This window comes from Rhea americana, unplaced genomic scaffold (genome assembly GCF_003343005.1).
Source record: "Rhea americana isolate MKP2758 unplaced genomic scaffold, rheAme1 scaffold_85, whole genome shotgun sequence".
NCBI lineage: Eukaryota > Metazoa > Chordata > Aves > Rheiformes > Rheidae > Rhea > Rhea americana.
The window spans coordinates 2,132,088-2,147,578 of NW_028187034.1; the positions used below are offsets into that span (position 1 = coordinate 2,132,088).

The 15,491-nt window shown below is 46.2% G+C and overlaps 1 protein-coding gene and 1 long non-coding RNA gene across 2 annotated transcripts; one reads left to right on the plus strand and one right to left on the minus strand.

The window, feature by feature from the left end:
- Positions 1-32: 32 nt before the first annotated feature.
- LOC146585131 (uncharacterized) lies at positions 33-10,553 on the plus strand. The gene is made up of 3 exons (XR_014898062.1): positions 33-1,154; positions 2,433-2,497; positions 6,121-10,553. It is a non-coding gene; the product is annotated as an uncharacterized LOC146585131 (long non-coding RNA).
- Positions 5,047-15,165, minus strand: EIF3L (eukaryotic translation initiation factor 3 subunit L). The gene is made up of 13 exons (XM_085323608.1): positions 15,044-15,165; positions 14,905-14,953; positions 14,596-14,806; positions 13,969-14,048; positions 13,625-13,686; positions 12,158-12,227; positions 11,441-11,514; positions 10,258-10,429; positions 9,864-10,018; positions 8,853-9,023; positions 7,363-7,860; positions 6,191-6,271; positions 5,047-5,296 (listed from the first exon to the last, which is right to left on the minus strand). Exons 1-13 carry the CDS (start codon positions 15,074-15,076, stop codon positions 5,258-5,260), a joined length of 1,695 nt encoding a protein of 564 aa, XP_085179734.1. The 5' UTR covers positions 15,077-15,165; the 3' UTR covers positions 5,047-5,257.
- Between the last annotated feature and the right edge of the window lie 326 nt (positions 15,166-15,491).

The following is a 15,491-nucleotide window of genomic DNA, read 5'->3' on the forward strand; positions in this document are numbered from 1 at the left end:
GGCACCGCTCCGCCCCGGGCGGGGAGGCCGCGCCCGGCGCCGGGGGAGCGCCGACCGCGGTCCCCCTCCCGGTCGCGAAATCTCCGCGGAGCTGGGGGAGTCGAGGCTTCCGCGTGGGGGCCAGCGCGGGGCTCTCGGTTGCCTTCTTGGCTACTACAGCYGCGGCGGGAAAAGCGACGAGCGCGGCCCGGGGCGAAGGCGGGCGTTATGGCGCCTGCCCGGGTCCCTGCGGGGAGCACGGCCCCTGCGGCGGGGTTTTTGGTGGGCCGCGCCGCACCGCGGGACCGCTCGCGCTTCGGGGGCTCCCGGCGGCGACGTGAGGCGCGGAGGACGACATGGCGGCCCCGAGTCACGCCTGCCCCAAGCCGTCGGAGATGCCGCCCGGAGAGCGCCCCGCCATCACCCGCAAGCCTGGACACGAGCCCTGGAGCCGCGAGACGCCTGGGGCAGAGCGAGGGGACGCCGGGTGATGCCCTAGGCAGGCGGCGGGTCCGGCCCCACTTGGCCGCCCGCCCGCCCGCCGCGAGCCAGCCAGCGAGCGGTGCCGCCTCGACGGCCCGCAGGGGCGCACAGGAAGGAGGGGGGAGGGCAGCAAACTGCACTGGTTTGCCCAGGCCACAGGTCCTTCTAGAAGAGGAATCGCAGAGGGGAAATAAATCTGTTCCTCCCTAGCTTCCCCTTGGCTGGCCTGCTCTAGCCAAGCTTGGGCAGGTCTCAGAGGTACGCTCRGAGAGATCCTCCGGCAGGATTAATTGCTCATTGTCCAAGTTAGGGGCTTCCACTGGTTTCCTGAGGAGACTATTCGGTAACATCCCAGATCTCGCTCTTGGTAAATGCTTCCCACTGTTCTCATCTGGCTTTGATACAGCTCTCATCACTGTGGTATCTGAACATTTTCCAGCAGTACGTTAGGGAACATGACTAACATCTGGCACGCACGCGTCCCTCTTTCCTTTTTCCTCTCCCCAAAGCAGACCGCTTGCAGCGCAGTCCCACCATTGTTTGTCCGCTCTATTTGCAGGAGTAGAGAACGGCATCCTGTCCCTGGAGGAGACAAGAAGTCTGTGGTGTGGGGATCTGGCAGGRTTGCGCAGGCTGGAACCAGCCACTCTTTGGTGTTGGGCCCCTGGACCAATATCAAGATCCTGCATCAGGTACAGGGACTTGGTTTAGAAATGCACTGGAGAGAGTCAGGCACTGAGGGTGGGATCCAGCAAAGATCTACGTGGTAGAAAACACAGGGGAGAAGGGGACAAATCTGGGCATCTCTACCCCCAGTTAGGTGTGTTAGCCAGGGATATTTTGGAGAACAATGTAGGGAATCACTAAACACCTGAGCAGGGCTCATGTTGCTGGGTGCATCCCATATTGGCATCTCATCTAACTGCTGACACTCAACTATTTGACCAGAAAGCCTTCTGTTTATGAAGCTCAAAAGGATTCAAATTTACCTATCTCAGAAAAAAAGTCAGTCGCCAGCCTTGGCCACATTCAGGGAGAGAAACTCATTTTCAGTTGTGCTGTAGGTGTGACATGACATTCAAGAGTGACAGATGCAATAGTGTTAGTAGGAACMCCCTGACAGGAGTCACAGCCTCAATCTCTGCTGTTAAGGTTATTTTTTAAACAATATAAACATAAGAAAGCTCCTGGGAGCAGAAACAGACATAAAGATTTTCTGCTTCCAGGTGAGTTCTGCAGCAGGCTGGGTAGAGAGCTTTTCCCCYTTTTCCAGTTCAGAGAAGGTTGAGTTCTTAGAGCACAGGGGCCTGCTTTGAGGAGGTAGGAGACTGCCCTCAGCAAAGGCTGCTTCCTACCTGATGGACAGGGTACTGTAGTGGGAAAAGCAAGTTTGAGCTCCCTCAGGCTCAGGAACTGCATTAGGTTGCCAAACTATGGTTTAGAAGAAAGTTGAAAACATTGCTTTTTTGTGCCCAGTCTTTGAAGGAGAGTGGGGTCTGGGAGAGAATAATGCAAGCAAGAACTGAAAACATTTTTCAGACTGAACTCCAGTTTAACTCCAGCTAAAAAGAAAAAATAATCTAATTTCTGGATCCTGTTCAGGCTTAGATGTAGACTGCACTAGACAGAAGTAGTTCTCAGCATTCCTAGGGGCATATGCTGTGGCAGCAGAGAACATTAAAACATCAGATAGTAAAGTACACACAGGACATAGGTGACTTCAGGGGTAGGCAGCAGGCCAGTGAGGGCTTTGAATATCAGGACACTGGGAACTGTAGGCTGAACCTCACAGGAAGCCCTGTAAAGAAGTGGAGGAAGAGTGTGACATGATCTCAGGAACCCATGACACTGAGAAGATGGATTGTCAGAAGAGCTGGCTTGAATGTTTAGTATGATGATTTTACAAGAAAAAAAAAGCATACTATTAAAAACTACACTCTTTTGCTACAKTTTTTTTCATTTCTACTTAGGCAAAGGCATTTCCACTGGAGCACAGCAAATGTTGAGTTTGCTGCTGCTSATCCCAAATCAACAAGTATCCCCCTTTTGTGAACTTTTTTTTTATTGTTGTTGGCTATATATTCCCTTCTCCCACCAAATCTCATGTTTATCACTCTATTCCATCATTGTTCAGTTTCCTGCTATTGCTGCATGGCCCCAAAACTGTAAAAAGTGAAAAATATATTTTCCTTTGGGGTGTATAGCACATTTGAATGGTTTGTGCAGCCTCCCCACCCAGGGCCCACAGCTGTGAATTGCTAGAAAAGATACTACGTAGAGAGAAAGGAAAGGAAGCATTGTGGAATCAGTCATGCTGTTGTAATGATCTGCTCAGCATCCCAAAACCTGCCTGACAGTCTTCCTGATGCAGAACAGAATCAGGGAATCAGGACTTTCTTAACTGTCTTTTCCAATGTCTGTAATCACCTCCACAGAAGCACTCTCTTCACCACTACAGCTCAGGAACGTGAAGCCACAAAATGTGTATGGTGGTTCCTTCTGTTAAAACTATTTTGACCAGAACTGCCTGAGGCAACCTCCCCAGCGAAGCACACTGCTGTCCAAACCCTGCGCTGGCAGGCAAGGCTGGCAGTGTAACAAAGCCACCCCTCCTCCCTGCAGCATGCCGTTCGGGCAGTGGGAAGCTGCTGATCACCCTGCATTCCTCTAGCTTCAAACAGTACCAGGCACCGAGCCTAGCTGAGCCCATCTTTCTGCCCTGTGAGAGAGCTGCAGCTCCTCCTGGCTTTGTTCCACAAGTRCCAGTCCCAGTCAGTTAACCTTCAGTAGGCCCTAACACAAGGCGCAGAGTCAGTCAGACCAGCTGCACTGGATAGCAGATTGCCTGTAAACGTCCCTGGGAAGCCACTCTTGACAGACACAAACAGAAGCAGCATCATATTCACATATTTGGAACATCACGTAACTCTTAGAAGGTTGGTACATACATGCACTGAAAGCCTGTAATCCCAGCATGCCAATCACAGATTAAAAACAGACTAACTCCCTGTAACGCATTGTGATTCATTTGCTATGGTATGAACTAGACTGATCACAGAGATACTGCCCTCCCAGAGGTTCCTCTGTTGTATATCACATCTATCTTAGCACAACTTCTGGGAAAGATTCTGTGAAAGCTTTGAGTAATAAGAAAGCAACTGAAGGAGAGGTGCTGTTGATGCCTATAATCTGTGCTGCTGTTGGTCAACATACCCAGACATAAAAAGGACATATTTTCAAAGGTATGTCATGCAGCTCCCATAGGTTGCTGCAGTGCAGTGGCATTTCATTCCTTGAATATTTCTTTGATGATTTGGCCTCAAATCTCTACTGCTGCTTCAACCCTTTCAAAATTGGAGATACTGAGTTCTTAGTATGCATACCATTAACAGCAGCAGGCAGAAAGCCAACAAGTTGCCCATTTAATCTCACTGCTGTCTGTAACCTGCCCACGTCAGTTATGGGACTTTGCGATGGGAAATGCAGTTTACTTTTCAACAGCATCTAGGACACTAGAAACTTAAGCCTCGTTCAAACAAAGGCACATTATCTAACAAAGGCTAATTATTCCTGACTTCTAAACAGAATCACATACGAAGAAAAGCTGGACTGCCAAGACCCCTCTCTCAGTGTAAAGGAATGAAAGTGAGGGGTACAAAGAGGCAGATGGTGTATGTGAAGCATGCTTTGTGTAGCATTCCTATTACACACACAGGTTTCTCTTGCACCTGTTGCTTCCACTCAAACACTAAACTATTTAAAGGCATTCTGCAAAAAGAGAGGCGAGAAAGGGTGTGGAGAGTAGAGGAGATGTGGTTCATTCTTTACATCTCTCTTCCCCAATATCTACAAGTCCTTGAGTCTCCTTTATAGGATTAGTTTTCAGCTGCTTTTTCACCTTTAAGGCACTGCAAGTCTTGCCTGGAAGAATCTAAGGTGGCTAGAGAACTGGGAAAATTAGCATCCAAAGGTTCAAAGCATTTTAAGGGTTTTAACAAAGTGAAATGCCCTCAGGACATGTTTCCTGGAGAAGCTGTAAGCTCCATTAAATAAAGTGCTAGGACTTAGGCATCACATATACTAAAATAAACCACAGCCTCCAGCAAGATATGATCAGATAACCAAACCTAATATTCATTGAATGTTTTTTTAAAAAGTCTTTTCCCCTTCCTTAAAAACAAAAGGATTAATCCATTTTGGAGCATTTCTTTTCAATAGCAGCAAAAAAAGGTGGTGATGGTATGGGAAACAAAAGTTCAACCTTCTAAGAAGGCAGCCACAACTGAGGTTTACTTCAAGGTGGGAAAATACCTAAAAGAAAAAACATTGGCTTGTATGTCTTTCAATATCCCGTGGAGATGTTGTGGAACTGCTCACATTCTCCTGTTAATCAATCCTGCAGTCTTCCCTGTTCATTCTGTGCAGAGCCTTACAAAGTATGGAAGTAGATCTGTTCCCCACTGTTACCCACAACAATGCAGGGCAAAGAGAGCATAAACCAACAGCAGTTAGCTACCCATGTCTCCAGATGCAATTATGTTCTTCCATAAAGGGGAAAAAAAAATGAATGCATCAGATGCTGAATGCTCACCAGGAAAACTTTACTCATTTATTACACATCTTGTCCTTTGCAGGATGGTTTGAGCCAAATGAACCTGCTTATTTAAGTATAAAAACCTTCAGAGCCATAGGATATTCTAGAAGTGATGGAATCCTGAGCTCCCTTCCCTCAGAGCAAAGGAAATAATCTTTCCCACCCACTTCTCTGCTCAGCCTGATCACCACGCTCACTGTTTCAGGGTCTCTGACCCATCTTCTTCAAGGTTCGATTCAGCTGTAATTAAAAAAAAAAAAAACAGCGGTCAGAAAAATACACAACTGACAGACAGTACCGCTCCCCCTCACCCTCCAGCCTTAATCCAACGTTTCTGCTTTTTGCTCTCCAACTCATTTACAAAAGGGCTCTCATGAAGGTGCAGACAGTGAGTGAGGTAGGAAGGGAACTAGTAGAATTCCCTCCTCCTCTCCAAGACAGTAGAGGAAGACCTGGGGACAGGGTACCAACATTTAGCAGAGGAAGAATAACAGRGTAACCCTTAGGTAGGTGAAGCTCATATCCCCATGTCTCAAGATTTTGCTGCAGAAACTTCCAGCCTGCAGCAGCCTCTGCTGGGAGAGTAGAACAGTGACAAAGTGTTGTCTCTTGGCTGAGTACAAGGCTGAAGTTGCTGGTGCCCCAGAAACCTTTACAGCCACTTTCTACAGCCTTAATTATGAGGGCAGTAACGTGACTTTGATCCAGTTACTGATAGGAATGCCACACTGCTCTGTCTGACAGCAGAGCCCTGACAAGGGAGCCAGAGACCATATCCGAGTCGTGTGGAAAGAGAACCTGACATAGACCAACAGTCAGGAGGTTGTTGGAAGTTGTGTCTCTCTTCACCCACCAAGGGGCTGAGTCTTGCTCCCATTATCAGCACCCTTACATAGTAAAACCCTTCTCCTTCTTCACTGTGGCTCAGCTAGATGAATGTCTCTCATGCAAGAACTTAGCATTCCTCAGAGGCCACGAGCTGCTGCTTAAACGACCTGCCTGTGGTCAGTGCCTGCACAAGGTATTGCCCAGCTGACTGTCTTGCACCACTGTTTCTCCTCCAGGTCCTGCAGAGCCCTAAGCTTCCCCATATGTCTTCTACAGAGCTACACGATTCTCCTGCCCAGATCTCACCTCCTCAAACTTGTGGATCTGGCGGATGAAGAAGTCCCCATAGCGTCGAGCAACCTTTGTATCTGCAATGTGGATCATATCCTGTGGAGGGAACAGCATTAAGTCAGGAGACTGACAGGGCYAGTAGGGAGACAGCAACCCCTGTCAAATGGGAGGAGCAACCAAAGGAGCTTCACTCCAGCCCTGATTCAGCACCAATCACGTGCCTGACCTGTACTAGTTCTAGAGCAACCTCATTCAGTTCCCTTTGGACTGCCTTCCCTTTACCCTTGCCTGTGATGTGTCCCAAATTCACACTGTATTCACTTCTCATGTTCTTAAGTCTCTCCATCTAAGTTCAGCCCTCTTTGCAGCAGTCTGACATGCTTTGTCAAACTTCATCAGCCTTGATTCGTGCTCTGCTTCCTTCTACTAACCGGTAAGAGCAGCACCATCTACTAGGAGAGCTGGGTTTGCAGTGCAAGTCAATCAGTCACAGGTCAGTTTGGTTCAGGAGAACAGGGAAGACGAAGCATGAATGAGGCCTTGCAGGAAGAGGTCTGCTCTAAGGACCACAAGCCTGGAACAATTAGTCCTCCTTGTCTGGCAGACAGCAAGAAACCTAATGCTGCTATCCTCTTTGAGGAATGAAAACAACATCCTAAAAGACTTTCCTACAGCCTTCTGCACTGTTCCGAGCTCTAAGACCAGGCTGGTGACTACATCATATCTTGAGTTTAGGTTTCCAGCAGAGAAGACAGGGCTAAATGCCGCTCCAGTGAAAAATGGAGGCACAACATGGCCAGCTGAGATACCTCATTTGTTAAGTAAAGGAGAGATGTGGTGGAGATCTACAAAGCTGACAATCCCACCTGATACACTGACAGCACAACCTGTCACCCAGCTATCATCTCCTGAGAGCAGACAAAAGGCTCCCTTAGCCTAGGGAAAGATATTTAGGAACTTTTTATTTTTCCCTTGGGTGCAATGACTGTCATAGCTGCCTATATCTTCCCACCACTGTTCATCTATTGACACTCATATTAAACAGCGCTACAGCTTCATCGTGGGCAGTCAAACCACTTCACATGGCAAAGAAAGGGATGTTTCCCATATACTGTACCCAAACCTGGCGTTGCCGCTTCCAGAGCTTCCTGGGTGGAGGTACAGGCTGGTAAGGGGCACATACTAACCTTGTCAATATAGAAGTCTACCTCAGAGGCAGACTGGAACTCCCCATCCAGGGCGGAGATGCCACTGGTCCACACCAGGTTCTTCATCTTATGCTTGAAAACAAGCAGCTGGATGCGAAACTCCTGCTCTGTGAGGTCCAAGAAGCCAGCCAGCTTGGCCACAGGCATGGTGGTATAGAGCTTGAGGAAGCTACGGATGGTGGAGAGCTGGGCCTGCTGCTGAACCTCATCAGCAAAGACCTTGAGCTGCTGCAGGAAGGGCTCCTTGTGGTAGTTGGGGTGCACGTTGTCATAGTTGGGCACCACAGGAGAGAGGAACTTGGGGCAAGCGTAACTAAAGAGCTCTTCATAGACTTGTGCGTCACCCTTCTGCATGCGCAGCATCTTATCCCCGTATTTCTCTCGCAGCTGCAGATGGATGCTTTCATCTATGCGCATGGGGTACATGGTGAGGGCGATGGCCAAGAGCGCATGCATCTGCTCGTTCTGCTTGTTTATCTGAGACAGAAAGGAGAAGCTGTTAACTAGTCAATGTGCTCAGGCTTTACGGTGCATGAAAGAGCTGGGAGCTGCATTATTTCAGAGAGAGACCATTTACCCAAAGCCTTGATGGTCCTGATGGTTAAGAGAGACAATGCAAAAAAAMCAGCACTTCTGTGCAAAGCAGATGCACAAATATCAAGGCTATCGTCGGTGAAAAAGAAAAAAAAGAGGGAAAGACAGTGGAATGAATGAATCCAGAGCTATACAGAATCTGTAAAGGCAGAAGCAAGTTAGACTGCTTTGGTGCAAGAAAGGGCAGAGGATTAGCTTAACAAAGGCAGATAATTTAACAGCCACATCCTAAACAGACTTGGCAAGGAACAGTTATCAGGAAGACCACTGAGGAAAACACTAGGAAAATCTCAGTGTGGGATGAAATAGACAGCTGAACAGCTAAAATGAAACAYATGAAATTTTTGAAGCATTGTGGAATTAGAGATTGTGGGATTTGGCTATGCAAGAAGTTAAAATTTAAATATAAGGATGAAAAGGAGATAGTAGAAGCAAGGGACAAATGAACATCAGAGACAGGTTAGACAGAAAGAGACAAGAGCTTTGCTTTAGTCACACCGAGTTTAAACAGTCTGTGAAGYGTATGACAATGGAAGTAGCCTGAAATGCAGAACTTGACCAGGACTGAATCTGAAGAAACATTGACAAGCTCACTAGCAGCTGATATTCATTAACAAAGTTGCCCAGAGTGAAAGCCCAGATGGAGCAGGAGTAGTTGAGCATACATAACAACCAAAAGAATGAGTAGAACAGCCAGGAAAAAATTCGCTACATATGACAAAAGAGGTCATAGGACCCCTAGTCACCATCAGCAGCACAGTCCAGGAAGATAAGGGTAGACTATTAGATGTAGGTTATCAGGTGACAGAGGAGAGACAGGAAAGAAGGCAGCAGCCTTTCTTTCTGGGAAAACCTATGCCTTTTCTAGCTCTTACCATCTCATACTTGTAGGTTGTCCTCTGAAACATGCTCTTCGTCCTCTGGATGTAGAGGAGGATGTTGGCAAAGACACGGATAGCATCCTGGTAACGCCGCATCATAAGGTAGGCAAAGCCCACGTAGTAGTAGGTGGTCACCTGGCACTCAGGCACCCGAGAGTACATGCTCTGAGAAGGATGGATGTTAACAACGCTATGTTAGAGGGGAGATAATCACCTTTGACCTGAACAGCTCGTTACCCAGAAGCCAGCTGCCTCTGCATCCATTCCAGTCCCACARATAAAGGGAGAAGGTCACTGCAGAATATCTTACCTCCCACCCTTCCCTGCAAAAGCTTCCTCCTTGCGCTTTAGTTGATCATCTCAATTCCTAGGTTTTCCAGTTCTAGCTTCTTGCAAGTAGGACTCCTGACCTGTGCCTAAAATTGCTTTGCTCAGTCTTGCTCCCTTTCCCTCTATTTCAGTCTATACCCTGTGCCAGAGAGCACATAGGTGGATCTGTGCCAACCTGTGTTGCAGCTGGACTTTTGATAGCCACTATTATCATGTCACCCAGCTCTAGGGAGAGCACTTGTAAAGTGAGTGGGCTTAGTGAGAACAAGTGGGTCAAGAATCTTTTAAAGAAAGGAGTCTTTAACTAAGATGGGAACAATGTATCCAGTTTGTACTGTGTTATCACTTATGGTTCAATTAATATTCCCCATAAGAAAGTTGTCTCCTGCAAACAAACCTCCTAAAAAGATAGTCATATATGCAACAACAGCAACACGCATGCAACAAGCCATCATATGGCTTGATTTAAGTGTCAAAGCTCCAGCTGTGTTCAACAAGCACGAGAATGGAACTAGACACTTCTTCCAGCTCCTCCTACAAACAAGTTCCTTACACCTACAACAGCTAAAAACAGCTTGTCAGCTAGAATATTCATTATGGCAATCTTTCAGGAGCATATTTGAATAAAGGCACTTGAGAAATTTCAAAGGAAGGTTTTACAACATGTCTTACTACCTTCTTGTTAAGCTCAATGTTCTCCAGAACTTTGATAGCTTGGTAATAATCCCCCAGTAGAGAGTGCAGACGCAACAGACCAACCAGACTGAAATAACCCAACATCTTGTAGAGGGAGTGGCGACCATATTCTCCAGCCACGCTTTCAGGATCACCTAGAAATAAAGAACCATGATGCTCTCCTCCAAAGGAGCAAGCTCTTTGTTCACAGGAAAAGGGAGCAAGGTCTCAAGTGTAACCATCAACACATCTCAAATAACAAGACCAAGATAACCCTCTTCCCAACATATCCACTAAGGGTTTGATCCAGCTCCCAAAGAAAGCCAGAGTTTGGTCAAACCAAAGCAATTCAGAACAGACACCAGTCTTGCCTGCTATCACCCAGCTACCTCACCTCCACTAGTATAGACCTCCAGCTGTCGGTTGATGTTGGACTTGTCCACCAGAGAGTGCAGCACGTTAAGGACACTGTGGACATTCCAGATCTTGGGGTTGGATCGAAGGAAGTCAATTTCTTCTTCGGATTTCTTAGCTGTCTTGCAGCGGTATTGGCTGAAGGATTGAAACTATGGGAAAAAGAAAAGGAGATATTTGCTAATGAGAAGCTAGCATGGAAATGTTCATCTAAGTGCACCTGGATGATAAGTTGATCATGCAAATGCAGTACAATAAACTACAGGTCACATTAAAGAGTCTTAATTTGAGATCACCTGGCAACCAAGAAGGTAAATATAMCAGCATTAAAGGGACTCGCGAAAATTTGATAAAGTGCAGAGACAGTCTGAGGCCAAAAAATAGAACCAAGATGTGAAGGATCTCTAGACAACTGGGCTGGGCAACAGGGCATAAATTTGCTGTCTGAAGAGGTAGCAAAGAGAGTCACCAAGTAAATACGATGTATCTGTATATGCACACATCTTTTTCTACATAAGCTTGAGAAGACCGCACTTGAGATACTGTGAGGAATTCCAAGCACCTCTATGATAGAGGTTATAGAGAAGGRAATTTACAGAGGAAAAAAGAGGAAAAAAAACATTTAAGATCTAAATTACTGCACTTAGAACAATAAGTGGAAAAATATTCCCTAACATCAAAATCTCAGACTGCGGATTATTTCAAATAAGGACAGTAATCTCTCAGTGCAAGCATAAAGGTCCCAGTGACTAAGAAATACAAAGCTAGAGTAAAACCATAGAACACAATAGAACTAGTGTGAACAAGTATCTTAATAGGATCTTTATGATTATAGCAGATTTCAGTCAGGTGGCTTTGCAAAACTCAGGCAGAGATGAAGGCGAGTTTAAAAAAAAACAAAAAAAACAACAACAAACTAGTATACATGTCACAAACAAATGTCAATAGCGGCCCAGGGCTCCTCAAACAGTGCCCAGTAACTTAAAAAACAGCAAGTCCACAACTGCTTCAGCTACCAGGCAACCTACTAATAACAGTGCCTATCAAAAGTTTATCAACCTATAGTGATACCCTAGCTACAAGAATCACAGAGAAGGGGGAGATGGAAAAATCTAATAGCTCTGACAGACCCCAGGCTTCCCCAAAATGGCCCAGTCATATACCTGGTATATGAATTCATCTATGATATCCCAGAGCCACTGGTTGGGCAGTTCCAGAGGAGCTGGACCATCAGCATCTATAGAAGAACATAAATGTTAGATGAGAGGCATAATACCTTAAGCAAGAATAATAGCTGCAGGCATCAAATGGATGAAGTCTCCAGCAGGGAGATAATATGCAGCTCTGGCTACCTCCATTTTTTAAGTATATTAGTGTAGGGGTATAATCTTTGGAGTGGGACTACTCAGCAGGAGTGATTCTTAGAAGCTGCTCAGATTCTAAAGGGTTATCCTCATTGATCTATTCTCTGTGAGAAGAGCGGCAGGAAGCCAACATTTAAATTTGTCCCAAGGAGAGTCAGCAACTGCAAATAGTTGTGAAATGCTGCAGCAATCTTCTCCTAACTTGCGGCCTCATTTTCTTTATTAATAAAGATAAGTGTTTCCTTTTGCCAACCCTCATTAAAACAGGAAGCGATATAAGTTTATTTTAGAAGTATTTCAGAAAGTCCTGAAAGTATTTAGATTTTTTGTGATTTTTAAAAGCATAGATGTTAAGCGCTCTTCCTTCAACAATCTCAAAAATACAGAAAGTTCACAGACTGCTTCCCCTATATGCTCTATAACTGAACGTGTTCTAGTTCTTTTTCAACCCCCCTTCATCCTGCACACTCTCCCTCTCCAAAATTCACAAACTAGAAATGAATTGCAGCAACTCACTGAGGATGTAGTTGAAGAGATTGCAATAGTTGTAATAGGACTCAAATCTCTGCTCCAGAGTGGGCCCCCCCTGCAATGAGAAGTCAATACAATCTGTTTAGTTTCAGACAGCAGAAATGAATTCATGGGCAACAGCATATGAAGGACAGATAACAATCACATCAGTAGATGTTTTTTTCCAGTAATATTAGAGCCAATATCTTGATGTTCAACCAGGCCCACAAGCACCACGCAAGAAACCTGAGATTTTATCACTCTTGCCCCATACAAAAGTTCTGACTTTCCATGTGCAGGCTGCTTTTCCTAATACATACAACCAAGCATTCAAACTTCCGGCAACTGGGATGCCTCATTTTTCCTTGTCCTCCTCACTGCTGTACAGACTCAAGAACTTATTACTACCCTTCACAGTTTTCTGGCCTTCTGCTCTCATGTGAAGCCTTAACAAATCTTGACAATTCTGCTTCTAGTCAATAGCTCCAAACTCTTTGAAAGACAAGTAAACATGTTAAGGAATCACTCTTTCCAGAGTCATCTTCCTTTTTTCACCTGGAGACACTCGAKGGCAGTCTGAGAACTCTTAACACATAGCTCCAGAATCCAGTCTTTCCTGTTAAAGCCTGGCTTGGACTCAGGTTAACAGAGCAGCCTTTTTGAAGTCTCCATTTCTCCATCCTCCAGTCCATAGCAAAACTGCAGTTATCACACACCTAAACCATAGATCACACACCTGTTCAGCTTCTTTCCTCAAACAACCATGAACTACTTTGATTTTCCCCCGAATTCAAGTTAGCTTTAAAAAATAGCTTTTTTAAAAAAAGCATTAATTTTTTTTTCATTTTTTGTTTCAGTTTTTAAGACTTATTACTGCTTGAGTGGCCAAGTTTCCCTCTCCAAAAGGCACACTGAAGCCGTATGTTTTTTTACTCACAAATAACATAGTCTCCTCTTGTGACACCCTGGCTCACCCACCTGCTACTTTGACGTACAAATAAAAAGCCACAAAATGACACACACAATCTGATCTATGGGTGTCACAATTACAGCTCTATCAAGAAGAAAATTCACTTATCTTCCAATTTTTCYTTCTTCCTTAACTCACTAACCACAACATTTGGTGTCAGTGACATAAAACTGTCATATAATCGCCTCCTCAAAATAAGACCAGATTTTCTTATTTGTATAAACTATCATGGAGCACTACACGCTTTACAACCAAGATTCAGGAGACACATAACACATCCCAGAAAGACGGTTGTCTTGCTTTTCAATAATGAGTGAATTCTTACTAAATTAACAAAATGCAAGTTTAGGCTTCCCTAAAAACAACTTGACAATACAACTCATAATTTCATTTTGCAAAAATTATAGAATCATTGATGCTGCAGTAGCAGTTAGGTTTGGCAAGTTTTATGGTAAAGAGAAGGCAGCTTATAACCATTAGGCAATCAAAAGACAAACACTCACGCTGACTTTGGCATAGATGTGTCTATAATACAGCTCCTTATATAGGATCAGGAAAACAGCATCTGGAAAACACAATAGAACTGGACATCAGCAAGGCACAAGGCCTAGGCAACTAGATATCTCAAATACACTGGTGGCATTCCTACTGCCACACTAGGAAGGAAAGGCATGAAAGGACACTTCTTTCAGTTCTGACTTCTTGCTAAATATCTATTTAAGAAGCTGACATAGTAACAAAATTCGCCAGATCAGAAAGCAGCAACACTGTACACCTACCTGCTCTCTCATATATCAAATATGATTTATCTTGCTTCTTCATTTAAAAAATAAAGGAAAATACTTACCATTTCCAACCTGTGGGGCTATAGCTTCTGCCTCTGGCCATGGAGTATTCTTAAAAAACCTTTCAGTCAGCTTTGTCCAGCTACAAGATGAACACATGGTATTAGAAATCATTTATCAGAGATGGAGATTACAACATGGAAGACTTGGACTTGATGAAAGAACTTCATCTCCTTTTAGTAAGTCATTGAAGCAAAGAATGGCAGCCTAAGCAGCTAAAGCCTTTAGTTTATCCCTAAAGCACAGAACTGTCATATACATTACTCCCATATACTCTTTATGGTAAGGTAACACAGATACAAGAAGGGGGGGGAGTATCTGTAGAAAACAGATACAACAATGCCACGGTAAAGGCTTCCTGAATACTGGCTAGATAGGGCTAGTAGGGTCACTTTTTGCTGCCTGCCCCTTAGAAACATGGCAGATATTCTCTTTTAGATACATCACTATTCACCTAGACTTATGCTAGGCTAATGGCCTAAAAGTACGTATTCTTCCTCAGAAGCAAATCAAAGCTCAGGTCATGTTTTTCTTGGGTTAAAACAACATGTCAATGCTCTCTTGAAGAATGGGCTTGCTCTTGACACAGTTTAAAAAGACCCCTCCCTGTGAGAAGGATGTTTTTGTACCTGTTCTCATAGATATCCTGGATCTCATAAACTTTCTGGTCAATGACGTCGCTGGAAACGCGGCTGGCCTGGAGCTCGTACACCTTCTGGTCAATGAGATCCGAGACGGTTTTGTGAAAATACTGAATGAAGTTCTTGATCACCTCGGGGATCACCTGGTAGGTCTGCTGCTCGTACTGGCGCTCGTAGGCCAGGTCCTGCTTCGGGTCTCCTGAGGGGAGAGAAGCACAGTGAGGAGGCGGCGCCTGCCCAGCCCGGGCCCGCGGCCTCGCCGAGCAGCCGGCAGGCCCCGCGTGGGCCGCCCCTCACCCGTGTGCATGTCATAGTCGTTGGAGTAGGCGTAGGGGTCGTAGGCGGCCTGTGGGGAGAGAGAAAGAGAGGAAAGCGAGTGAGCGCGGGGAGCCCGGGCCGCGCGCCGCGCCGCGCCGCGCGGGCCCCCGCCGCCCACCTCCGTGTCGTAGTCCTCCCCCGGGTAGGCCATGGCGCGCGGGCCGGCAGCAGTGCGGCGCGGCGCAGAAACGGCTCCGGGCGGCAACACGGGCCCGGCCGGAAGGGGCGGCTATAGAGGAGGAAAGGAGCTTCGGCCCCGACCCCACGGAGCGGCTGCATCGCTGCGCCTTCCCATTGGCTGAAAGAGCCGCCTATCCTCAGCTTTGCGAGCTGCGGTTGGCTGGGAGTTGCCTCCGGCCAGCCCCCTCTCTCTGATTGGGAAGTGTGCCTGCCCGTCAGTCCGTCCTGCTCGCGGGCTCCAATCTCATCTTCCTTCAACTCGTCGCCTTCTCCCTCCCCACTGGCTGTGCCAGCCGGGGAACGGTGCCTCCCATTGGCTGAGTGGGCGCACTCTGCGTACCCCGCCCCGCTGCCATAGCGACGAGCCCCGCCCCCGTTGGTCGCGG

Excerpts from the sequence above, each read along its gene's own strand:
- EIF3L (XM_085323608.1), bottom strand. The coding sequence starts at position 15,076 with ATGGCCTACCCGGGGGAGGACTACGACACGGAG. Across the intron at positions 14,954-15,043 it reads GGGAGGACTACGACACGGAG|GCCGCCTACGACCCCTACGC; the intron begins GTGGGCGGCGGG and ends CTCTCCCCACAG. Across the intron at positions 7,861-8,852 it reads CAACCTACAAGTATGAGATG|ATAAACAAGCAGAACGAGCA; the intron begins GTAAGAGCTAGA and ends TTTCTGTCTCAG.